Source organism: Gallinula chloropus (assembly GCF_964237585.1).
Source record: "Gallinula chloropus genome assembly, chromosome: 6".
Lineage (NCBI taxonomy): Eukaryota > Metazoa > Chordata > Aves > Gruiformes > Rallidae > Gallinula > Gallinula chloropus.
In genome coordinates this window covers 20,431,196-20,456,347 of record NC_140091.1, presented here as the reverse complement: position 1 = coordinate 20,456,347, position 25,152 = coordinate 20,431,196, and the positions used below count along the sequence as shown (strand labels likewise).

General features: G+C 57.1%; 1 protein-coding gene across 1 annotated transcript in view; it reads right to left on the bottom strand.

Moving 5' to 3' along the window:
* Positions 1 to 21,347, bottom strand: part of CACNA1E (calcium voltage-gated channel subunit alpha1 E) — a 94,015-nt gene extending 72,668 nt beyond the window's left edge. Inside the window, exons 1-6 of the mRNA XM_084265976.1 lie at positions 21,081 to 21,347; positions 12,873 to 12,978; positions 12,287 to 12,426; positions 1,860 to 1,963; positions 929 to 1,081; positions 485 to 666 (exon numbers count right to left, since the gene is read on the bottom strand). Of these exons, the coding sequence (XP_084122102.1) occupies positions 485 to 666; positions 929 to 1,081; positions 1,860 to 1,963; positions 12,287 to 12,426; positions 12,873 to 12,978; positions 21,081 to 21,346 (951 nt within the window). The 5' untranslated portion in view covers position 21,347. The remainder of the gene's footprint in view (positions 1 to 484; positions 667 to 928; positions 1,082 to 1,859; positions 1,964 to 12,286; positions 12,427 to 12,872; positions 12,979 to 21,080) is intronic.
* Between the last annotated feature and the right edge of the window lie 3,805 nt (positions 21,348 to 25,152).

Below are 25,152 nucleotides of genomic sequence, written 5' to 3'. Positions count from 1 at the left end.
AGCTTTTTTCCCTCCTGCTTCCAGCTTTGCCCCTGTGTTGCTCCCCACACACCCCAAGGGCTCGGGCATCAGCAGCTCTAAGCCACAGGAACCCAGCCCAGCCATGCCCCGCTTCATCAGCACCAACAGGTATTTGCAGCACAAATACCAAATATCTCAGCTTGCTGTCACGCACCAAAATGCTGTCCCAGTGACCAAGGGGGTCTGAGCCCAGCTCTGGGGCTTCCCGAGGCCACTGCCCACCAAGCTTTGCTCTCTGTGAGGGGTTGTACATCCAGCCCAGAAATGGGGCCAGGCCCTCAGAGCTCCCTTTGCCCAGAGACCCATGCCTCGACTCCCCATCTCCTGCCCAAACCAGACAGACTGATCCCATCTCCATCACAAAGGGAATTCAACATCTCACAGGCTTCCAGGAAATACCATGTCCAGCTCTCCATCCCCATGTTCAGCTGTCCCCAGAGACCCCCAGCGCAGCACTACTCACATTGTACAGGACAGTGGTCCACCCTTCCATGGTGATGCACTGGAAGACAGTCAACACAGCGAAGAGGATGTTGTCGAACTGTGTGATCCCATCATTGGGACCGATCCACTCCCGGCACTCGTAACCTGGGGGGCAACCCTGCACCCCGCATGGATGGGGGGGGTCCAGCTCCTCCAGTTCACCTGCAAGCACACAGCAGAGAGCCAAAAGGGCAGAGGTAAGAGAGAGGCAGGGGACGGGCAAAAGGATGAGCCTGAAAGCTCATCAGGACCCTGCTGGGACCAGCCCTGGCTTCACACTGGGATGTCCTGAATGCAACTGGGCGATGCCTTGGCGTACACAAAGCGAAACACAGCATCCCCGCAGCCCCCGGCACCCCACAACAGCAACGCGCGCTTCCCGCAGCCATTCTCCGCAGTGTGGGCACAGAGCCCTTCTCCCCACCTGAATTGTTTGTGTAGCAGGCTCGGTGCAGCTTCCCGCTGTAGAATTCCAGGCCGATGATGGCAAACATGAGGATAGCAAAAAAGAGCAGCAAGCCGATCTGGAGGAGAGGCACCATGGCCTTCATGATGGATTTCAGCACAATTTGCAGGCCTGGTGGGGGGAAAGAAAGAGCGTGGCTCAGCACTGGGATGCAAAGCACCTGCCTGGGTCACATCCATCCCAGGCAGAGCAAGAGGAGGACAGCAAGGAGGACACAGTCCTCAGACAGATCCAGGAGGTCAGCACAGCCTGGAGCATCCCTTTAGGCAGAGGACCACGGGTGAAAGCATAGTCCCATGGAGAGCAGGGAGGGCCAGGCCATAGAGAAAGGCTCCAGGAGAGCTGATTCCTGTCCCTGGTGTCCTGCCTGGGTGGGTGAAACCCCCCGTGGGACCCCCCATCCCCACCAAGGGACAGACCCAGCACAGTGCCCAGGGCAGGAGGGATGGGAGAACCAGTGCCAGTAGCAGCCTACTTTCTTTATTTATCCATGTGCCGGCAGATGAAATTTTGCAAAAAACCCCAAAATCTCCCCTGAATAAACCTCAGTCCTGAAAGGATCCACCCAGTGCCTTCTGGCCAGGGAAGTGGAACTGCCAGTGGGCCCCAGCAAGCCCCCAAGCCCAGCCTTGTGTTAGCATGGAGCAGGACAGGCAACGAGAAGTGCCACCCAGGGACATCAAACACTGCCGTCCTGCAGCCCTCTTCCCTGCAGGCTGTCCAAGGGGTGCCTGGGAAAATGGCACATATGATCCCTGCTACACAGGGAGGCTTGTCCCCTTCTTCCACAACTGCACCCTAAATCCCTGAGGTGGCACCCTTTCACTCCAAAGGATGTCAGGGACCGACACGGACACCCCAGGAGGAAGAGCAGGAGCATCCAACTTACTGGGAATGCCCGAGACGAGCTTCAGAGGTCTGAGCACACGCACGGCCCGCAGTGTCCGTAGGTCCACGTGGGTGTTGAAGTGCGTCCCAGCAGTGGCAAGGATGCTGTGGGCAGACAGGGAGAGAGCAGTTACCCCAGGCAGGAGCCACGTTCTCACACTAGGCTGTGGGCAACCATGACGGCAGGTACAGAGATTTAACGCATCCTAAAACTCACATGCCAGTGAGCCCCTGCTTGATGCTGGCATCAAAGCTCATAGATCACTCCAGCCAGCCAAAGCCACCCAGGGGCCACCAAACCCTGGTGGCCACCAAACCCTCCACGCACCAGGACTGCTGGGTACAGGCTCACACCACAGCGCTGGTAATCACCCGCACCATGCAGTCAGTGCTGTGGATGTTGTGCTCATTGCAGCTGCACAAGGATGGCAGGTGTCACATGGACTGGAGATGGTGCTTCAGATATCGAGGGGGGTCTTGCTCCCCTGACAGCCACCCATGCTTCCCTGGCAGCACCTCCAGCTATCAGCTGCTCTGGGGCTTTTTTCCCCACACATGGAGCTTCCTTAGAGTCCCACCTCTGGGACTGCTCAGAACAAGCAGAGAACCTCACACGCATTCCAAAACCTATAGTAGTAAAAGTCTGATGACCTTGGAAGGCAACCAGCAGCACGGGAAGGACTCCTGAGGCTTTCTTTTAAAACACGAAAGAGTTCTTTCTTCTGAGCCCATCTCTGGAAAACAAACTGGGGCAGAAGGGAACTGGTGTACAGTGAGCCCAGCAGTAGAAATACTCAGGGCACCAGGACCTGCTGGGAGGACAGGGAATGGTGCAGCTTGGGGATACCGGTGAAGCTGTGGGAGCAGAGACAGTGGTGTCGGAGCTCATGGCCTCATATCCCATCTGGGCTCAGTCCCCAGGTGCTGGGCGAGGAGGAGGAGAAGGGAGGGCTGCAGTAGGGGAGCAGGGGACGGGAGAGGAGGGGATGGGGAGGAGAGTGGGACAGAGGGAGGCAGCAACCTCAGGGCTGTTTGCAGCAATCCAAAAACCGATGGAAATTGGGTCATTGTTCCACTAATTCATCTAATTACAGGCCAGAGCAGCTCTCCTGCGCGCTGAGCAATTAGCACTCTTTCTCTCCCCCTCTCCCCGAGGTACCGCAGGTACCAACCTGCCCCTCCAGAAAGGCGGCTGGGTTTCCTAGGATACCCCAGCAGCAGAAACGCTCTGGCACCAGCAAACCGTGTTGTTTCAACCCCTCTCCCTTACCTCCTCTTCCTCCCTCCTTCCCTACAAGGGGTCAGCCACAAAGCCCCAGCAGCAGTGGGGATGCATCACCCACCACTCCCTGTGTATCAGGGATCTTTCACCCTCAGCAGCACTTTTCCTTTCCCCCCATCGGCACAGTCCTCACACCCCAGCCCTTGATGGGAGAGCAGAAAAGGGACTTAATTAAGTCAGGAGCACCCAGAGGCTGGGGAGAGCTGCGTTGTTAAATTGGTTGTAAGATCAAAATCAATAAGTATGATAAAGCACAGCCACTCAACAGCACATGGGAGAGAGCAAAGCACAGGCACTTTCATCTCTTTCACGCAATCTGCCGAGAAGAGCGGGGTAACCCAGCGCACCCCAAAACACCAGCACAGAGTGCTCAACACTGTGCTGAGGACTCCAAAACCTTCCATCAGCTTTTCCTCCTCACATCCTGATGTCCAACCAGCCTCCCGAAAAGGACAGGGGAAAGGCATCTGTAGCCCCTAAGCTGAATCCAGGCAGGACTGAGCATTTCCAGGAGACCAGGGATGCTCCAAGCTGGATGTAGGCTCCAGCCCTTCTCCTGAAGGTTCACCAACACAAGCCTAGTATTGTGAAGAGCCCAACTGGAAGGGTCCTGGCAGCAGAGTGTATTGACAGCTCTCTCCCACCACAGAGCCACAGGGGCTGTGGTCCCTACAGAGCCAGGCAGTGATGGAGGTGGAGCCATGGCTGCTCCAAGCCCCACCACACATCTCCTCCCCAAGGCAGGACCATCACCAGCCGCCCATCACAGCAGAGGGGAGCCAAGCACCCTGGCTGCTGAGTCCTCCGCTAACCCAGATTTGTTTGAAGGGCTCGGGAGCTGCCGCACTGAGCCTTCAGGCAAGGTTCCGGCGATTCCAGGGCACCGCTTCCCAGCGCTCTAAATTAGCTGCTAAGAATGGGACTCCTCTGTGGCAAGGTGACATGCTCCTTGTCCTCACTGGGGGACAAGGGACATCACGAGCTCTTTCAGAAGGAGGTCTGGACAGATCACCTGGTGGTAGCACTGCACGGGTGTCCCCTCAAACCAAAGGCAGAGACGACTCACCACTATGAAATAGATGCCTAAGCATCCTTTTGCAGGCACAGCGTGGCTCCTGGTGAGGGGGGATGCGCTGGGAGCACATGCTGCTGGAGCTGCTCCTGGGAAACCCATCCATCCCAGAGCACCAAGGTGCCCCAGAGCCTCTGATCAGAGTCTGAGCAGCCCTGGACCACCTTAAGATAGGTCGAGGTGACTAGGAAAAGCCGCAGACACCACCACCACGGCACCGCTAATGTTAAATACAACACCCAAAGCATGCTCTCCAGCTTTGGACTACAGCATCTCACCTGAGGATTGCTTAGTAACCCTCAAAGCATGCCCTTTTCCCTCTCCCCCTGCCCTCTCACCCCTCAAGCCATGCACATCACCCAGTACAACCACTTTCCAATTTACTGACACACGTGAAGATGTCTTACATCTCCTCAGGCCAATGGGTGCACAGACAGGACCTCGGGCTGTGACAGCACTAACACACTGGACACGGGGCGGCGGCTCCAGTATCTCTCTAGAACAATTTAAACCCTTTCCCAACGCTTACAATATCCACGTCTGATGTGCTAATAATTATTCTTTATTTTTAGGCAAGGACCCAAACTAAAATTACATCTCACCATCCAAGTTATTTGAAAAAGCTGCCAGATTGGGCTATAAAAATCCCAGTGATCTCATGCTTTTCATCATATGTACCGGAGGAAAAAAAAGAAGAAGGGGGGGGGGGGGGGTGGGGAAGAGAAAAAGTGAAGGCGTTTTTATAGGTCACCCAGGCAAAGGGGTGAGTTTTACTTCTTCCGAGGAAAGGGGGAAGAGGCTTCAGGTGAAGAAAGGAGCAGAGAAGAGCTATTGGAAGGATGCAAATGAGAGAGGAGGCAGGATGGGAAATATATGCTAATCCCCAAAGTATAATTGAATAGTGAGCAATCACCGGCAGACAAAAACATGCTTCCAGCAAATAAAAAAAAAAAATAATTAAAAAATACCCCAAACCCCCCCAGTGCTTTGTGTTTGCAACCAGGACGATGAGTTTCTTTTATTTATTTACAGGCTGCGGAGCGAAGGGGCGAGCTCCTGCCGGGCCCGGCGCACCTGCGGGCTCCTGGGGCTGGCTGCCGGCAGAGCGCTGCTGCTCAGCGCTGCTCAGCCTTTGGGCATCGCTCCAGCTCACAGCAGCGGCTGAGCAAAGCGCACACCCACGCCGCCCGCTGAAGACCTGGCACCTATGGATTGCTTTCCCCAGGGATGAGAAATAAATAAGTAAATTTTTAAAAATAAAAATTATAATGAAAGATAAATAAATAATCCATCCCATTTAAAGCGACTCTCTGCTCTTTGGGGCTTTAGCAGAATAAACCGTGAGCAACGCTCGATGCCCCTGCCCACACAAAGCCAGCACTGAATTCGGGTGCTATCGCTTACCACAGCACCCACCGTGCTTCCGCTGTGCCAGGGGGGCTGCATGTCACACCTGCTCCTGTCCCCACCATCCCACGGGGAGCTGCGCCGGCAGCCCTGAAGCATCAGCCCATGGGGACAGCACACGCAGCTTGGGCTTTGCACTGGGGACAAGCCATCACCCCTCAATTCATCCCCCTACCCCAAAACCCAGCATCCCTCCACCGCTTCCGACAGGGACTACTGCAGAGGCACATGCAGACAAGCTGACCCAGGAAAGGGCAGCTCCGGGGCGCTGGAAGGGATCGGCTGAGACAGACTCAAAATCTGGGGCAGGGAGGGTGCTGGCTGGCTGGCTGGTGTGCAAATTAATATTTATAATTAAGTGGAAAGGCCCCCGAGGGCCTGCACTGCCACCCGACTCTGTGAGGGAGACTACTTCATAATTAATACACTGGTCAAACAGCTCACAGAAAGTAAGTTAACTGATGAATTTACCCCCTTTCTGCTGGACAATTGCCCCCACTTTCTGCCCCCCCTCCCCCCAACCCCTGCTGACACATCCCCGAATAGCAGGATGCTCTCTGGGCTCCCGGTGGGATTAGGGTCGCCCACCCCGAGGATGCCCCAGTGCTCCGGCTTTAGGGCTGCCGAGGGACGGGGACACAAACCAGGTCTGAGCTCCGCTCTGGGCACAGCTCAGAGCAACCTCCAAGCCTCTGTCATCTTCGCTTGGTCTTTCTAGGTTTCGGGGCCGTGACACAAGTGAATTGCAGCACCGCAAAGCTGCTGATCCCATCTTTTTTCCCCAGCAGCTTCAAGAGCCCTGAACTGGCACCAGTGACTCCCCACGAAGGTGTGATGAGGGTGAACACAAAATCACCAGCCTTTGGTCTGGATGGGGTGGGGGGATGAAATGCTCTCCAGGCCGTTTCTTCCTGGGGAAGCTCTCAGGTTTAGTGCCTGAGGGAGCATCCCCACCCCAAACCCTGAATTGGCCAGACCCCACACCTCCCTCTCAACCTCCAACCCCTGCAAATTCTCTCAGAGGATGCAGGATTTGTCAGGGAGGAGCAAAGATTCTGGTGAAATTGCATTTGCCCAAACAGGACCTGGTGGAAACCCAAAGTCGCTGCCAGGAGGCTACAGAGCTGGTCCTGCAAAGGCCAGCACAGCACAGGTGAACACGCATCATGATGGGAGCTGTCTAAACTCATGCCAAAGGAGAGGTCCCAGACCCCCAGAGATATCCAACCCAAGCCTGGGTGGGCAATACCACCTCCCCACATGAGGATGCCATGGAAAATAACCTTTCCCCTCCCCTCAAAGCCAGGCAGCCAGCCTTCTACCCCGCAACTCCTCTCCTGCAGTGAGGTCCACAGAGGTGCAAAGACATGGCACATGGGGACACTGCAGTTTGGCCCAAGGCCACCACCATCCCAGGAGGATGAGGGCTTCACCTCAGCCTAGGAGCTACGCAATGGTGTCGGAGGGTGGGGGGAAAGGGTGGAGGCGATGCCCCCAGGTACCAGCAGTCATGTGGGAGGGACTGACTCACTCCAAGAAGGATGGGACAAAGCACGTGAGCAGCATGTGAGCCGGATCCTGTGCTGGAGAAAAGCAGGATGCCCGTCTCCCCCACAGCCAGAGCCATGGGTCTGCCTGCCTGGGGGTCACCCTGTGTCCTCCCCACTGCCTGTCCTCTGCAGCACAGAGCCTTTTCCCTCACCCACCCCATACCCTCACCACAGAAACAGCACTGCCCTTTACACAAGGTGCCGATGTCAGGCACGTCCCATTGCCGTGGCATATGGCACATGAATCATTCACAAAGCTGGGAGATTAATTATTCATCCAAACGAAAGACCAAACACTTTACTAATTGTCCTGGAAGGAAAGAGCTGGGAAGGGGGTGGGAGATAGGGCAGACATCAGGTTGGAGACCGGCACCATTCATGAAAGGAAAAGAAGGGAAAAACCATCTTTGTCTGGTGTGATCAAAGCACTACTCCGCTTTTGGACTCGGGGTTGTCTCTTTACTGGTTTATCCTACAGGACAAGACTCCTTCCAGCAGTACAGACTCCAGAAGGGCAATCGTGGCAGGATGCTAGGCTTTGGCTCTGACCTAACAGCTGTTGTCCATGCCTCACGTCCGCTCCCCCAGGCTTCCTTGCCTGGGTCAGAGATGAATGTTGCACAGACAGTTCATCTCTGAACCAGGCAAGGAAGCTCTAGACCTCCAAGACCAAAAAGACCACCTAAGACACATAGAGCTCATGTTGCATAAGGTGCACCGAGTACTGGGGGCCAAAGCATCCTCACCTCTGCCAAGGGGGACCACAAAAAGGGTGCCACCAGGCACCTTCTGGGCCAGTCATCCCAAAATCCAGGCAGCACCACGATCAGCAACAACCTAACCCGGTTTAAGGCTCCGGAGTGCTGCTTGCCTTTGAGGCGAGAGGACTCTGTTTTTAAGCCATCAGGGCTCACAGAGCCGGGCACGGGCTGGTGCCCGTCTAGTCAGCTCCAGGTTCATTAAGGGCACGGCCGGCAATCGCTGGTTCCTGCCTTCCCTCAGCCACACTCTACCCTACCAAAAAAAAATCACTCAACGAAAACCACAGCACACAAGGGCTTCAACAAAAGGCACTGGAGGTGTAACAGCTGTTATTAAACCCTCCGAAAAAACCCCGGCGCCAGCGCTTCCTTTGAGTGATGCTGCTCTCATTTACCCTTCCCCGGCTCCCGAGCAGCACAGCTTCAGAAGGGCTTCTTGATTTCCATTTTGATTCCTTTTTCCCCCCTCCTCCCCATTGTTAGAAGCGTTCCCCCACCCCTTCACCTCTCCTGCTACGTGTTACTGTATTACCACTGCCACTTCTATTAAAAAAGGAAGAGGCAGCATGGTGCGGCGGTGCTCAGGCCTTGGAGTGTGTGAAGCACACACACCCACCTGGGTATTGGCAGAGGGAGTTTAACCCTTCTTTCTCCATGAGAGCCCTTCAAATATGGTATAGGACAAGGCCGGGCTGGTGTAGGGTCCTCTATTCATCATGCTAATGATACTCGGGGAGAAGTTGTTGATGGCTCCTCCAACTTCTTCTTGTTGGGCCACCGATTAAGAGGTCCCCAAACTCCCGCTGCCCTTTCTGACTATTTCTGAGCAGTTTTCCCCTTTTTGGTCCAGGACATGCTGCATTGAGTGGATCACAAGTCCAGCTCCAGGGCACAGAGCCAGCTCTGGTTCATGCACAAGCAAGGCGAGCATCCCCAAACCCCAGGAGAAACACAGACGTCCCTGTCCCCCGGCTGTACCTCAGAAGGAGTGAAGGTATTTTACGCATTTTTGGAGGAAAAAAACCAATATTTGTAGATGAGAGAGAACAGGCTGGGCTTTTTTCAGACAGCCACGATGATTTGGAAACCACAGGTTATAAACAGAGCAGGTTTACAAATGTGACTATTAGTTCCCCAGTGGAAGCTTTAGCATCAGGGAGTTTTAGGTGGGTGTTGATTTCCACTGAGATGAAGTATCTGGATTTACTGACACAGGAAGCAACCACCAGTTGAACCCAAGTCAGTGCCATCCATTCCTGCATGGGGTCCCAGGAGGGTGCTCATGGCAATAGCCCCTTGTTAGGCTAATTTACACCAGGAAGAGAAATCCTGCTGCTCACCAAAACCCTGATGTGGTGTCTTGGGCTGTGATCCCACCTCTCCCATCAGACTCACGGCAAAAAATAAGTCACAGAATCACAGAATCATAGGAGTTGGAAGGGACCTCCAGAGCTCATCGAGTCCAACCCCTCTGCCAAAGCAGGGTCCCTAGGACAGGTCGCACAGGGAGGCATCCAGATGGGGCCAGAATATCTCCAGAGAAGGAGACTCCACACCCCCTGGGCAGCCTGTCTCAGGGCTCCCTCACCCTCACCAGGAAGAGGTTCTCCCACATATTGGTGTGGAAGTTCCTGTGCTCCAACTCGAGGCCATCACCCCTTGTCCTATCCCCACAGACACTGAGAAGAGGCTGGCCATTTCCTCCTGTGTCCCACCCTTCAGATATTGACAAACACTGATGAGATCCTCTCTCAGGCTTCTTTTCTCCAGGCTGAGCAGCCACAGGTCACTCAGCCTTAAAGTCCAGAAGAGTAATAATGCTGTGTCACACTTGGAGGGACAAGGACCAGCCAGCGAGTGCAATACTGGGTCAGTCAGAGAAGGGAGAAGGTCCTGCTCTTGTGGATAATCCCCTCTGGTCCATCACCATGGGATGCATCAGCACCCCAAAACAGCCAGCACACCCCAAGGCAAGCACTACCTCGCACCTCGCAACTTCCCCTCCACCACCGCCATGGTCTCCTCCCCAAAACATCCCAGTAACCATGAATCCTCCCAAGCTCAACAGTCTCTGTGTCCAGACACTCACATATTAACCAAGTGTAAAGTTTTAGTCTGTGAAGAGGATCCCAAACCCACCAGTCACCTGCACACATCCCCCGTGCAGACTTCACCGCCCGCCTTATGCAGCCACCACCGTGCAAACCACCGAGCACAAACCTCCTGTAAGCCGCTGGAGAGGCATTTGCCAGCTGAGGGTTGTTTGCTGGAGAAATTGGCCAATAATTCAGCAGATCAAACAGGTGAGAGTCTCTCTTGTGCAGGAGGTTTGGGCATTGCGCTGAAGGACAGTGGCAGCGTCAGCACCACACACCAAACACAAAGCAAAAGCTGTACGGCGCAGAGACCTGGGTCCGGCTGACCCCCCAGCAACCCCAAAACTGGTCTGGGATAATTCCTCCACCCATCAAACCACAGAATTCACCCCGAAAAGCCTGGTGAGCTCATGCCAGTGGGTAACTTGGCATTTTTTGGAAAGGCTTTTGTCCTGCTGAAGCAGGCATCAGGACACGAGGGGGATGACGGCGGCAGAGCAGACGACGGAGGACTGCGCCCCATAACCATCGGTGTTAGGGGGGGAACCTGGGTACCTCCCACCAGGGTGGCTGGCGCGGCACTAACAGCCCTTCACGGCCAATTGATTCCCTGGCACGGGGCCAGGCGCAGCGCGGCACTGAGCGGAGCTGGCGGGGCTTTCGCGAGTGAGTAATTGCCGAGCGCTGACTCAGCACCGGCTCCATTACAGTCAGCCCGCAGGGAGGGCAGGGGGAGGTCCGTGGAGAACCTCCCCGCAACCTCCCAGCCCAGTGCTTCCCCTTGGCCCAAGCCCCAAAGGATGCTGGGGCCAGGAGACATCTGATGGGCATTTCCCGGCCACCCTCTGCGCACTCAGCCCAGCGGCAGTGAGGCCGGGTCATCCCCCCTCACTGCTACCAGGGGGGTGACTCGTGCCCCACGCTGTCCCTATAGATGCGCCCGCCTTTGCCCAGCCCAGGAGCTGTGCCCAGTTCTCTCCCCACAGCACTGAGGCCCCCTCAGAGCCACTCTGCAGATGCCAAAGAGCCTGCAGCACCCACTGCCTGGTGAGAACCACCACCGACATGCTGAGGCACATCACCTACACAGGCAGAGACCATCCCACTCCCCAGCAAAGCCAAACAGGTCCATATTGGATCAAGGGAGTTGGAATGTTCCTGGCCACATTGTTCTGACACCTTCTCTCAATCACAGCCCCAACCCACCAGCGCCACGTCCCTGGCAGCACCAGGCTCAAGCATCCCCCTCCCCCTCTGAACACCCAAACTGGTGCCACATCCCACACGGTGCAACCACACAGAAAAGGCCACAAGCCAAGAGGCATGACTGTGCAACCAGGAGAGACCCAGGTACCTTGCCTGGGTCCCATGCCTCAGTTTCCCAGCCAGCCCTACAGCAGCTCTGCACCCAACTAAGCTCACCCAAAGCACTCAGAGGTGCCCAGACACCATCTGTTGGTACATATCAAACCGGCTCCTCGGAATGGGGGGTTTCCACCAGCATGCAAAAAGCAACAGCCACGATCCAGGCACCCCTGCCCTCCACGCAGTGAGGGGCCAGGGGAGGTATCACCCTGGGAGGGTTCTACTCAGGCCAACTGCCACCATTGGCTAGCACAAGCCTAAACATCCCTGTTCCTTTCTATGTCACCAGCACAGGACTCAAATCTGGGCCATGTCTGTAGCAGGTGACACCACCAGTGACACAACTAGCACCTGTGAAGCTCCGCACAGTACCACCCCCAGTGTTGCTGCAGCACGCTGGAATGCTGAGCGAGCATCACCTGGGGAAACAGCCCCAACCCAGACCTCGTTCCCAAAATCCCAGCACCTTGCCAATGCTGGAAAGTGCTTGGGAAGGCAAGAGGAGAGGAGTTTTTCCCCCCACTTTGGGGTCTTGGACCTAGATCTGTCCCAAACCATGTCCAGTTGCTCATCAGACTGGACCCTCACCCATCCCCACCTCACCTTATGCCCAGATGGGTGACTGATACAGGCACCGGCTGAGGGAAGCTCAACATGATGCCTTCAGAGCCCAAACCTGCTTGCCCGATGGGGAAGCGTGTTCCTCCATCAGCTACCCACAGCAAAACCAACATAGGAGCCTTCAGCACAGGGGCCTCCAGGGCAGGGAACCACAATCCCCTCCCTCGTTGGGATGAGGAAACATGAATGACAACAGCAAACCAGGGCCTTGCCCCACACCCTGGAGCTCGCACCCCCAGTAGGATGAGCCCCCAAGCCCAGCTGTCCGACTCACCCACTGAGGACCACGATGAAGTCCATGACGTTCCAGCCGTTGCGCAGGTATGAGCCCTTGTGGAAAACAAACCCCAGAGCCACAATCTTAATCCCAGCCTCGAAGCAGAAAATCCCAATGAAGTAGGGCTCCGTCTTCTCCTGCCAGGAGGGAATCAGGGACACAGTGAGAGGGGAAGGTGGAGCAAACACAGCGCCAGCCATTTCACATTGACCCAACTCACAACCCATACCACCTTCCACAGCCCCCTCCTCCTCTTTGGGAGCCTTCCCAGCCCTTCCTCAGCCAGCATCAGCCTTGGAAATGAAAAGATGATGTCTACCACCCACTCAGACCACCCAGCCCCCCTTCCCTACCACTCTAAGGCGCTTAAACCTTCCTGAACCCTTTACGTGGAGTAGTAAGTATGTGACAGCAGCCCCAGGAAGGCTGGAGGGACCAGTCCTGGAGGAAGCCTTCTACCCTACCACCCCGAAACAACCAGGAACAGGCTAGTAGGACAGGGTTGTTCCCTTTGGCTGGTACCCCCACTCACCCACCCGACCCCCCAACACAGGGCAGAGAGGGATGGACACAGGGTACTTACTAATCTCCGTGACATGGGTGTCTTGTCGTCCTCGGGGAGGTGCTGCTCAAGGGCCAGCACAATGCAGTTGGCAATGATGGTCGCCAGGATCATGTACTCGAAGGGAGTGGAGGGGAGTTAAGGAGCAGAGAAGAGGTGGATGATGTCCATCCCCAACCCACCAGTCCAGCCCTCGTTCTACCTGCTTGTTAGCCACCACCACTGCTTTTCCCCACAGAAACAGGTACACACAGAGCCCAGCTTTCACCTACTGCTGCTCCTGGGCAGGAAGGTAAAGCCCACCTTGGCAGTGTTTGGAAACAAGAGGGGTGGCAACAGAACAGAGAGCCTCTGGGACCTTCCTCACCTGAAACCTGCTGAGCCTCATCACATCCTTCCCCAAGGCAACAGGACAGTTAACCAATGGCTTTTGCTGGGCTGTGAACTCTCTTAGGAGAGCAACACTGCTGTGGTGGGAGCCCAGGAGACAGACACAAGTATGAAGGTGGCCAACCAGGCTCTGACCAGGTTGGGCTTCATTTGGAAAGGGGCTTGATATGATCCCAGGTAGCGTCAAGGTGGCTCTCCATGGCATGGCATGCTGGTGGCTGGCATGTCCCTGCATGCCATGGTCCTGCTGCTTGCCTTCCCAAGGAAGACAGGGTTTCCCAGCAGGTCCTGGAAGACCCAACCTAGATCAGGTGGCAAGGTGGACATGCCCTGGAACCCAAGGGTTCCATGCCAAGCACCCTGTGGGTGGCTGGGAGAACCCAGGTAGCGTTGGGAGCTGCAGAGCTCAAGACTGAGTATTTATAACTCAAGACACTGATGATAACTAGGTCCAAGCTCCAATACCATCAGGATAGAAATTCCCCATGGAAACATCCCAGCTCAGCTACACTCCACCAATACCCCAGGTGGGGTTAGGGTCTGGTCAGACCCTTACAAGCATCCTAAATCCTGCAGCCAAGCCTCAGGCTTACACACTCTTCCCTGGGAGCAAGCCCATACCAGGACAAGTGGCAGCAGATGCTGGCAGCTGAGGACCTCAGCAAGGGGGGAGGAAAGGACAGGGTGGCACCCAGAAAAGCACCCCAAACCCAGCTCCCTCCTGCCTTTTGATTTGCAGGGGCCACCAGGAGCGAGGCAGGGGCACGAGCTCCATCCTCCTGCCTGGCCTATCACCACGCCCTGAAAACAAAGCAGTTCCAAGCAACGGGACAGCCACATCTTTCCCACTTCCCATCCACCTTTACAGCAAAAGCTCTGCTGTCCTCAAGAAGAAAACATCACGAGCAGGCAACACACCCCTTCCCCTCTGTGCCAAAAACCTGCAGCTATATTACTGTCACCAGCAGCCCCCCCAGGATGGGACTGTCACCCTCCCAAGGCTCGTGCCTGTGGCAGGGAGATGTGATTCCACCTGGCATGGATTTGCCCACAGCAAAACCATTCATGCTCCCACCCATCCCAAGGTGGCATGGGAGCAGCACCCAGGCTGAGCCCTTCTCTGCCACACCAGCCTCCTCCATACCCAGCAGCTTCAGGCTCACAACACTCAGGTCAGGAGGTACCATCCCATTCTGTCACCCCTGGGACAAGGGCTTTACTCTTTTGGAACCCTGGCTTTTGGTGAAGCCTTTGACTTCAGTGAGATGCTTTAAACCACCATCCCCAAGCCCATGGGCAAGAGGAGACATCTCAGTGCTGGCCACAAGCTGGAAACCATGAATCACCCCCAGCAGCAGAGCCCCTGTGCATGCTGCAGCACACAGGCAAGGCGGGAGCTGGGCCAGGCATGGGAGCGGGTCCCCGGCGAGCAGACCAGGAGGGGCAGCCAAGGAGAGCCCGCAGGAGCTGGGATCTGTTTAGCTTGATAGGGAGAAGAGCCAGGAAAGATCCAGCCAAGGCATTTAAAAGGCCACTCAGCGAAATTAATGGTCGCTAAGTTAAAGGCAAACCGAAAGAGAGACCGCTGCAGCACTCGCTGCTGCGAGCTTGGAGCTCAGAGCCAGCTGGATCCGAATCCTGAGCTTGCAGGGAGGCCAGACCCCAAAAAAGTTTCCCTCCGAGACTTCATCCAAGTAAGGATTTCACTGCAGGGCTCCCACCCAAGCCAAATACTTCCACCCCCCCCCCCACCTCCTTCCCACCTCTGGCCACACACTCCAGCTGAAGCGCAGGCCCCAGCTGAAGCGCAGGCCGCAGCACTTGGCCCCCAGCCACCGGCCCATTCCGGGGGGAGCTTTTGTTTTGTCTTCCTGAAAGTCTGTGAGCAATTAGCACAGGCTGGAGAGAAACCAGCCCGTTAGCGGGGCAGCGCAGCCAGCTCCCCAGGCGCTAGGCACACTGGCCTAGATGAGAAGCGTGGGAACGGCACAGCGAGTCCGTCTGTCTGCCCCAGCACAGCTAACCCGGCTGAGCATCCAGCATCCACAGGGAAAACACCCTGGTGGGAAAATCCCAGGTTTTCAAAAAGCCAGCAGCTGGAGGAGCTCAGGACCACCTCTGATGGCTCAGCTCACCCCTGTATTGCCTTGCTGACGCCAACATCTGGCTCAGCTGTGCAAGGAGGGTGCACATCTGCCAGCCCTGGCACAGGGTTTCATCCCCACTCCACTTCCATTGGGCACATGGGTCAGCAAACACCAAGTGTAAGGGACACCCTGAGCAGCGGTCAACCTAAGCATGAGGTTGTCATCAAATGTGATTCTCCAAACCCCACCGGTGCAGTTTTCCAGGGACCCAAGCCTGGGTTATCACACCTGGAGCTACGTGAGAAGTGTGAGGCACCCACCCTGCAGAACCAAGCCCCCACAGCTCCAGTTGTGCCAGACTTTTGAGAGTTCAAGGATAAGAAAACCCTCCCCAAGGGAGATCAGGAACAGCTGGGCTAAACCAGGGGGAAATTTTATCCACACACTCCACCTCTGCCAAGCAAACATCCTGACAGATCAGGGCTGGAGCCCCCCAGACGACACTATCACTCCGCTTCTTCTCTCATTAGGTGTCCACCCAGAACACAGAGTAGCACTTGCCTCCCTCCAAGCCTGACAATGAAAGCCCAGCTCCCTCCAGCCTCCTCCTCCTCCCTTGTCTGGCTTCTCCTGGAGGATCATTAGGGAGCCGATAAAAATAGGTTTTCTTATTGATTTATCTCCTTTACCCAACACGCTCTCCCTTGCACCATTGACTTGTTTCCTTAGCAACTTGGCCAGTCCCCATGCAATCCACACTTGCAGCTCCATCCATGGTGGGCAAGGGGCTCTCAGGCCATGAGGACCCCTCCCACCAAGGTCCATGCCCCAGTCCACTCGGAGCAAGTGCTGTGGGCTAATCCCATGCCTGGAGCTCCTTGGTGGGTCTGGAAGGGAGCATGGGGAGATAACCTTGCTTCCAGCTGTGACATCCCCCCCTTCCTCCAACATCACCTCCCTCCCTAAGTAAAACTATCCCACCCAGAACATCTGTATTGCTAGCACAGGGAGCGTGCCCAGCTCCAGGCCTGAAGATGGGTTCATGGTGCTGATAGCACACTGATGGAACCTCCCCAAGAGGCTGGGTGCAAGATAAATCCCTCCCTGGATGCAGATGAGGGTTGGGAGCTGCAGAGCGCCTCCCTCCACCTCCCCATTTCAGTGATCGTGCCTTCTCCCTGCTCCTGGGCAGGCAGGTGGGGAAGGAGAGGAGCCAGAGGAGCAAGGCCACGCGAGCATCTCCAAAGTGGTTCTTGGGAAAGTCTACGTCAGAGACGCAGCGAGAAGATCAGGAATGATTTAACGCCTTGCCCTCCCATCACCCAGCAGGAAAGCTAGTGCCTCCTCACCAAGGCTGTTTTCCAAGAGAAACAAACTGCCAAACAGAGCAAAGACCATGAGCAGACCTAACTCAGCTCTGGGTTTCCCCAGCCCCATACAGCACCTGCCTGGCCTGTCCCCACAGACATGGGCCATCTTCCCCCAGCAGATAAAGCAACCCAGTGCCCTTCAAGCAGCCACAGCCTCTCATAGCCATCCCCATTCCTGCACTCCCGGCCCATCCCTGCCATACTGGGCTTGACAGAAAACAGTCTCCAGAAGGACAAGGTGCCAAAAGATCCCAAATCCCCCAGCCAGGCTTTGAATACGAGCCAGCTCCCACGTGCCTATTACACACAGCAGAATGGGCTCAGGAGAGGGAGCGTAGGCTGGGGGCTGCGCCTGAGTCTCTGCACAACTCAGGGCGGGGGTAGGGGGGGGAGTGGAGGAGGACCACCCAGCCAAGGTGCTCAGCCTGCCCAAATCTCACCGTATGGACACATGGCAGCTGAGGAGACTCTTCTCCCTATCTACAGCTGTAGATGCTGCTGCTTAATACTTCGAGTTAAAGCACTCTGGTCTCTCCTAAGGACTAAACCCAAAGGCAGGGCAGAGCCACCCGCGCTGCTGCTGCTTCCATAGGGATGCAGGCATGAGGCAACCTGCCTGCCACGTGCAAGCAGCTCCGTGGAGAAGCATCATCCTTTTCCCCCCACCTCAACCCTCCACTTAAAAACTGGAAATCAAATATCTCTTTTTTTTTTTTTTTTTCCCCTCTCCTTTTCTTTCCCCTAAACAAAAAAGAACCACATCATGTGATTCTTCTGCCTTAACATCAGTTTTTTAACTTTGGTTGCCACAGCAACAGGATGCAACTTGGCATCACCATGACAACAGCTGCCTCTGTTTAAATTCACCATCTGACAGGCAGCCTCGCTCTCCCCCCGGCTGTCAAAAAGATGGACCTGCCATTACACCTACTCGCCCCTCCCCAAAAAAAAAGCGTTTTAAAAAATCTGATGAATGAAGGGAGCAGAAAACAGCCTTAAAAGGGGGGAGGGGGGAGGGGGCAGAAAAGAAAGGAGAAAAAAAATGAGATGTTCTTGGTAACACAAGGAGGGAGCTGCCCAAGGACAGCACAACATGGTGCGGCTCTTCCCATGGGAAGGTGAGACCTGTCAAAATCTTGGCTGGGCAGAAGTGAAGGTGCAGAAGATGCTTGCTCAGGGTCCCTGAAGGGTGATGCCCATACAGCATGGGAGATGGCCAGCCCAAAACAGGAGTCACCACGTGTAAAAGGGTTCAAAGGCACATACACACAGTTGTGCATCCTGTGGAGCAAGATCTGCACGTGTGCTGGACAGGGGATGCACACTGGGGCTTTTGCAGAGTCCCCCCTGCTGCTCTTGGCCAGATTCAGTCCTTGAAGGGGCTTAGACAGGAGAAAGCCCTCGCTGCAGGAAGGAGCAAGGTCCCCAGAGGACTGACGGACCTCAGTGGCCATCCCTCTCCCCTGCCCAACCAAGGGGACAGGTGCGGTGGCCGGTGCGCGCCTGCAGCCAGAGGCTGTCCTTGGGGACACAGCCACACAATGTCATCTAGCCTTTCTGGGGCGGGAGAGGGATCTTATCCAGGTCAAATGTGATTAAGCGGATGAAGAAGGGAGCAGATATAGATGAGCTGCAGCCCATCTCATGTGCTAACTGAATTGCAGCTTTCCAGGCAGCCAAACAAATGAAATCAGGGCTAAAGGCCTGGCCATCAGCAGGAGGAGAGCAGGCAGGACGAGGCTTTGTTTCCAAAGGAGAAGGAGGAGTAGATGTTCCTACAGCCAAAACAGTAGCTGCCCCGTTTCCAACAGGACCAGTCAAAAGAGCAGCTCCAGCAGAGGCAACGCACTGGGCTTCCCAGCAAGGAACTCAGCAGAGATTCATCTCCCCATGGAGCTGCATCCCAATCCCAGTTCCTCGTATTTCTCCTCCTTCCCCTCCATGCATCATCCCTATTTACACTAGGAAGCCAAACTGCAGAGGCTGCTGGTTATAATTATACAGTTACCCAGCAGATATACAGGCCTGAATCACCAGTTATTTTTAGCCCTATTACCTAGTCAACTGGAGCTGGATGAAGAAGAGCCTTCAACTCCTCCCTGCACTCCACCCCAAGCCCCCTCAGCATTCCTTGATGCTGTGCCTGCTCCGACCCACAGCGCCAGGATCAGCCATCTCCCTCCCAAGGCCAGCAGCTCTCATTGACGATGGCCAAGATCCAACGCTCACCTCCCCAAACCACCCTTGCCCAGGAGCGATGCCACAGGCTCCGGGCCAGGCAGCTGAGACACACACACGCCTTCCCTAGCCCTACCAAAAGGGTACCAGCTCCTCGTGCCAGGCTACAACTACAAGGGTGAGAACATCTTGCCTGGCCAACCTGACCAAACTCATCACCCAAAAAAAGCCTCATCCATCCCCAAGCCCTCGAGAGCTCAAGCAATGCGGAGAAGCTCTAGGGCAGAAGAGTTCCTCGGAAAGAGATGGCAACAAGGTGGGGGATGATGGCCAGGGATGCTCAGCTCCCGTGCCTGGAGCACACCCGTGCCCAACGTTTGCATGGGGATATGTCACTCCTGGAAGAAAAAAATTATATATACATATAAACCCAGCACATCTCCCTCATGCATTGCAAATTCCAGGAAAGAATAACGCTGAGGGGTTTTAACTGCGTGGCGGTGAAGCTCCAGTCTCTAGGAGACAGCGGCTGCCTAGAGATGAGACATCCCACCACACTGGCACGGGACCCCAGCCCACGCAGGGAGCGCAGGGCCAGCGGCAGCACCCCAGCTCCTTCTCGCTTTAAATGAAAGGCAAAGGGGTGAGGGCCCTGCCTCCTACGCACAGCGCACTCTGGAAAAAAAGCAGCACATGAATAATTTGGCATATTCTGGAAAAGCAGGCAGGCCGGCCCGGCCGCTGCCCGGCAGGGATCCAGGCTGAGCTGCCACAGCCCCAGCTCCCGCACTCATCCTCCCTCAGCCACCCACCCACCACTGCTGGCAGGGGCGGATTTAAGGATGCCACAGGGAATTCAGCACCTTTTACCCCGCCGCAAGCTATCCTTTCAATCCCCTGCCTCAAATCCTGGGGCTTTGCTGCTCCCCACCTCCTGCCTGGCAGAGGCTCAACATGGTGCGTTAGAGGTGCAAGGTGACCATTTCCCTCTGCAACGGTCAGCAGGGTGGGTGACCTGCTCAGCATCCCTGGGGCCTCTCCAGAGGGTTTCCCCGAGGTACCTGTTGCACCAGGCCACAGCAGCAGCACTCTGCTCCCGGGGCGAGCTCTCCCGCGCCCGCTCGAGGAGCCGGCAAGTTCACCAACAAGTTGCAGGGAGCGAAATCAGCAGCAGCAGCAAGAGCTGCACGTAATCACCACTGCAGAAAACAGCACGGGGAGGGTCCCGAAGCCAAAGCCTGGCAGCGCTGAAGTTTTCAGCCTCAGGTCCTCAGTGGGGGCAAAACCCAGGAGGGGTCTTTGGGGGAGAGGCAACAGCAGGGCAGCGAGCCCAGGATAATGGGGAGATGCGGTGCTGGGCACTGACCAGGGTGCACAGGGGGTACCTGCAGGGAAGAGCAGTATGAGGGGGTGTATGAATTGGTAGAGGAGCAAGGGAAGGAGTGGAGGGGGGGATCTGCACCTTCTACCCAGCCCTAGGAGGTGCGCCGCTGGGATAAGCCACAAACCCCTGCACCAGCCCCCCGCAGAGGGACCATGGGGCAGAGACAGGTTTAGAGCATCTTTGTCTCTGCCGCAGGGAGGGGACATCTAGTACCCAGAGCTGCTATGGGAGGCCAGGGGCTGCAGGGTAAGGGGGGGGCATGTCCTGCCAGGTGTGCCCAGCAGCAAAGGTGGCACAAGCAGGCAGGAGGGGACAAAGCAGCCACCCAGCAGGGACTGGAGATTTGTGGGCTTCCAGGGTCCGTCCTCAGCAGGATGGGTGGCTCCAGGTGGGGTGGCAAAACTCGAGCGAGGTACTGAGGCCGCGAGGAAATGCCATGACACCCCCCCGCTTCCATACATGCACAGAGCATCCTAAAAGCACACAGGGTTAAACAGGGATCAGAGCCCCCCCCACACTCCTTGCCATCGCAGGAGGGCTCCCAAATCCAAGCCTGAGGAGGGGCCGGGGAGGGGGGAGCTCCCCATGGGGACAAGGGGTTCAGCTCCCTGCCAGGCACTGAGCGGAGCACGGGAGGGGAAGCAGCAACAGGGTATAGAGAGCATCCCCGGGGGACGGGGCACCCCTCTCCGCATGCCGAAGGAGAGCAGAAGGCAAGTGCTTACCTGCCGGCTAGTGCCACACGCACGTGTCCTGGGCGGCCACCAAGGCAAATCCTGAGAGCAAAGGGGGGGGCTCGCAGGGGGCGCAGAAAGGATATGGCCAGTCAATGAGCTTCTTGGCGTATTTCCTCACTATGTTCTCTTCCCCAAAGAGGAAAAGCGATCTGTTGACGGTGAAGCAGTTCTGCCGGACAGGGATGGGGTTGTACAGAGCCATAGTCCGGGCTCTCTGGGCTTTGGTTTGTTTGAAGGCTCCCGGGGTTCCTCCCGTAGGGGCAGGAGGTCCTTGCCGGCTCCGGTTCTGGTCGGAGCCCCCATCTCCGGACCCCAGCCTGCCGGCCACCGCCTCCCCGAAACGAGCCATCCTGGAAGAAAACACACGGGTGAGCCAAAGCAGCACTACCGAGACAGACTCGGGGGGAAAGAGGTGGGGGGAGAGGGAGGGGGGTTGCGGGGCGCAGTCCCAACCACAGCCCCCTCCTCCTCCTCGCCAGGTGATGCTCAGCTCCGTCTCTCCTCCGTCCCTCCGGGGGGAAAGGGGGACTCGCGTGGAGAAGGAGAGGCGGTAACACGCGGCCCCGGCTCAGCTGCACGGCATGGTGGACAGACAGCTACCCCCGGCCCCCAGCCCCCCCCCTCCCCGAGAGCCGCACAGGCATCCCCGGGCAGCGGGGAAGGGCAGGGAGCCGTCCTGTGTATCGGCGGAGGCCGCAGCAACGCGGTCCCCGGAGGCACCTGACGCCACGAAGCAAGGGGTTAAACCCAGCCGCATCCTTCCCACCGGCTCTGCAAGTCCAAACCTGCCCCTTTTAACCTCCCCGCACCCCACTCCGCCCCATCCCCCCAGTCCCCAGCAAGGCAAGCAAAGGGCTTTGGGGCTCCCCAGTCCTTCCATCCGCCCCGTCGCAAAGGAAAACGCAATGTGGTTACAGCACCCAGCGCGGCAGCGGAGGGGAGGCCGGGGAAACAGGTTGCAGCGTGGTCCAGCCTAGTTGGAGCCAAGTGTCCAACTCCCTCCTCCCGACTCCATCTTCAGCAGCCTGCGAGAGCACGGCCACCCATCCGCCGGCTCCCGGGGGGCAGCGGGTAGAGCTTCCTCCCCACCCCCCTCCTTCCTTTCCCCTCCCTCCTCCTCCCCAAACCCCGGGCGGGCAGGCAGGCAGGCACCTGCGGCGGCGGTAGGGGAGGATGCTCAGCCCTTCGCAAAAGCGACGCCGGTTTCCCCCCTCCCCTCCCCGCAGCAGGAGGAACCGGGCCACGAAATTAAAGGCTGCCGCGCCTCTGCAGCTCGGGGACCCCTTGCTTTAGTGGAGCCAGCCCCAAGACAGGCGCACACCAGCGCGCACACCCGCCCGGCTCGCTCCCTCTCTCCATCCAGTGCATTCTCTTGGCAAGCACCGGAGCTGCCGCAAAGGGAAGGGAAGGGGAGGGGAGGGTCTGAAGGGAACAAAGGCAATAGGGGAGCCCCCACCCTACAAGAAAACCCCACCGCCACACCACCGCCCCGGCTTGCAGAGGGGTTTTTTTCAGCACATGGGTACTGCTAGGTGAGTGGCTAATCGGGGGGGTGGGGGTGACGGAGGGGGGGGGGGGGGCGGCTCTAGCTTCCCCCTGCCCACAGTGGAGACGAGAGGCTTGCTGCATCTCAACCCCCGCTGAGCATCTCTCCGGCCACATGCACCGTTCCCACCACCCCCCATCCCCCCCTCCCCTCCATCCCTGGGAAACTTTGAGGCTCCCGGTTCCCCTCGGCTGCCCGGGGAGAGCCCTCCTGCTCCCTCGCATACAGATCAGGCTCTTTAGCGCACGCAACCCCCAGCCCCCCATCTCGGCCTTTTCTTTTTGACACTTGATGTTGGCCAGAGGAAGCAGCAGCTCAGCAGAGGGGTGTAAACAACCCGCTCTGGATGTGACCCTGCAGCAGCTGCCACGGCAGGGGGGCTGGTACCAAGGCCAGTCCAGGCTCTGACCCCAATCCCCCCCTCCTGCCACCCCACTGCCCACCACAGGCAGAAAGCTGGGGCCAGTGCCAGTCCTGCACCCTCACCTCTGCGGCCATGCAGGGGAGAGGGATGATCAGGGTCCCCTGGTCTGGGCACCCCTGGTGCAGGGTCTGCCTGCCTACCCACCTTTGGGGAATGCATCCTGCCCTCCTGGCACACCCAGGGCTGGCCTCACCAACCTTACCCAACAGGCAGGACACCAGCAGCCTCACCACTCAGCACACCTACAGACCTTGCAAGCACCTCACACACAGGATCCCCCCCCAACTTCCTCCCTCCCATTCAATCCCTCAGCTGAAGGGTTCCCCAGGGCCTTCAGACCCAGCTACTTCCCCTTCCCACAGGAAGGGTGCCCACTTCTCCTGCTGGCATCACAAGACACCCTGCATCCCTGTGACGCTTTTCCCCCATCAACCCCACCACCAGCTCTGCAAGCACAGCAGCGGCTGCCCTGTCCCCCACATCTGCCATGGGGCTGACAGGAACCCTCAGGGCAGGGAAAAAAAACCCCAAATAATCACACAAATCACAAACTCATTTGGGCAAGGGCTGCTCCCCCTGTGCAGTCTGGCAGCACCTCACCATGGACTTCCCCACCTTGCAGGCACTACTATGATGGAACAGCTTGCTTTTTGGCCTGGGCTTTCAGAGGTGCCTTAACAGGAGCCCTTGGGCTGCCTGGGTGAGAGAGAAGAAGGATCTGCCGGAAGGTAAAAGAGGAGTGTTTGCAAAAAAGACTGTGGGATCATTCCCCCCAGCCTCAGCCAGACATCAGAAGCCCACCAGCTCACCACGCTGCCCATCTGCCACATCCCTGCTTGACTCCACTCCTCTTATAACAGAACTGGGTGTAATTGGGGGGTGCAGGTTCCACAAGACCCCCAGCTGTGTCACCACCACACTGCAGCATGGAGTGGAGCAGGAGTGGGCAAGACCCCTCCCAAAACACTCCCCAAACCCACCAGCCAGCCCTGGCACAAGCCCAAATGACCCTGGGCTTTGATTCCACTAATGACCAAGAACAAGGAAGCCACGCTGGCTATGGACTAATTACAGGGCCTTCGATTCATTCCAGGCAAGACACTGCCCTAAATGAATCAATTATGATTTGTGGCTCATCCCCTTCGCATCCTCCTCCCCAGCATCAGTGCAGCATCAGGAGCGATGCCACTCTCCCACCTTTCAACCTCTTAAGCCGCTGTTAATTAAGCCCAAGGCTGGGCTGATTGCCAGGAGCAGATCCTCAGTCTGCAGAGCTGCCTTGGCTCCCCCCCACAGCCTCCCCCCCTCCCCCAAACACACAGCTTTCTTTCAGCCCCCCCAAGCCTGCAAGCATGCCTCCACCCAGCCTAAATTCTCAAGCTCTGGCTGGTCCCCAGAGTTCCAAGGTGGATGGGGAAGGCTGGACCCAGCACTCCCCCTGCACTCCCTGCCCCGCGCTCAGGGATACCACGCCTGCCTTACCGCTCAGTGCAAGGCGTGGAGGAGAAAGAAGGAGGCATCATTCCTCCTGCCCCCTGGAAGCAGGGATGCACACCTTACCTTAGACACCTCAGCTGGGGCAGCAGGCTATCCCCTGCGCCCAGGACGGGAGGGTTCACCCTTGGCTCTGCTCTGTATTCGCTGCTGCAGAGCCGAGCGCAGGATGACCCCACTGGGAGCCTCTCTCCAGCTCAGACGGTGCTAAAGGATGGGATATTTATGAGAAAGCAGCTCCTTAAGAGAAGATTGAAAGCAAGGAAGGGGGGGGCCTGGGGGGGAAGAAAGTCCCTGGCTGTGCCAAGAGATGCAGGCTCGGTTTCCCAGGATGTTTATTGCCATTCTCGTCTTGACCCTCACCCCAGCACGCTGGGATCGGTGAGTCAGGGAGAAGCGTGGCTGATGCCCGCATGATTCAACATGGCACAGAGACTCAGAGCCAGCTAATGTGGGGTTGGGGGGGGGTGGCTGGGTGTTTTTTTGTTGTGAATGAAGGGAATCCAAAGCGACAGGCTGGCAGCAGCTGCCGGGATGGGCTGGGATGCGCTGGTTTTCCAGGAGCGGGCTAACTGCCCTCCTCACTCTGCTGGCACCAGCCAAGCAGCCTCCCTGCCTGGTTGGTTTTGGTTTGTGGGTTGGGTTTGCCCCCCTCACGGCCCCCCCTATCGCCAGCCATGCCCCTACCCCT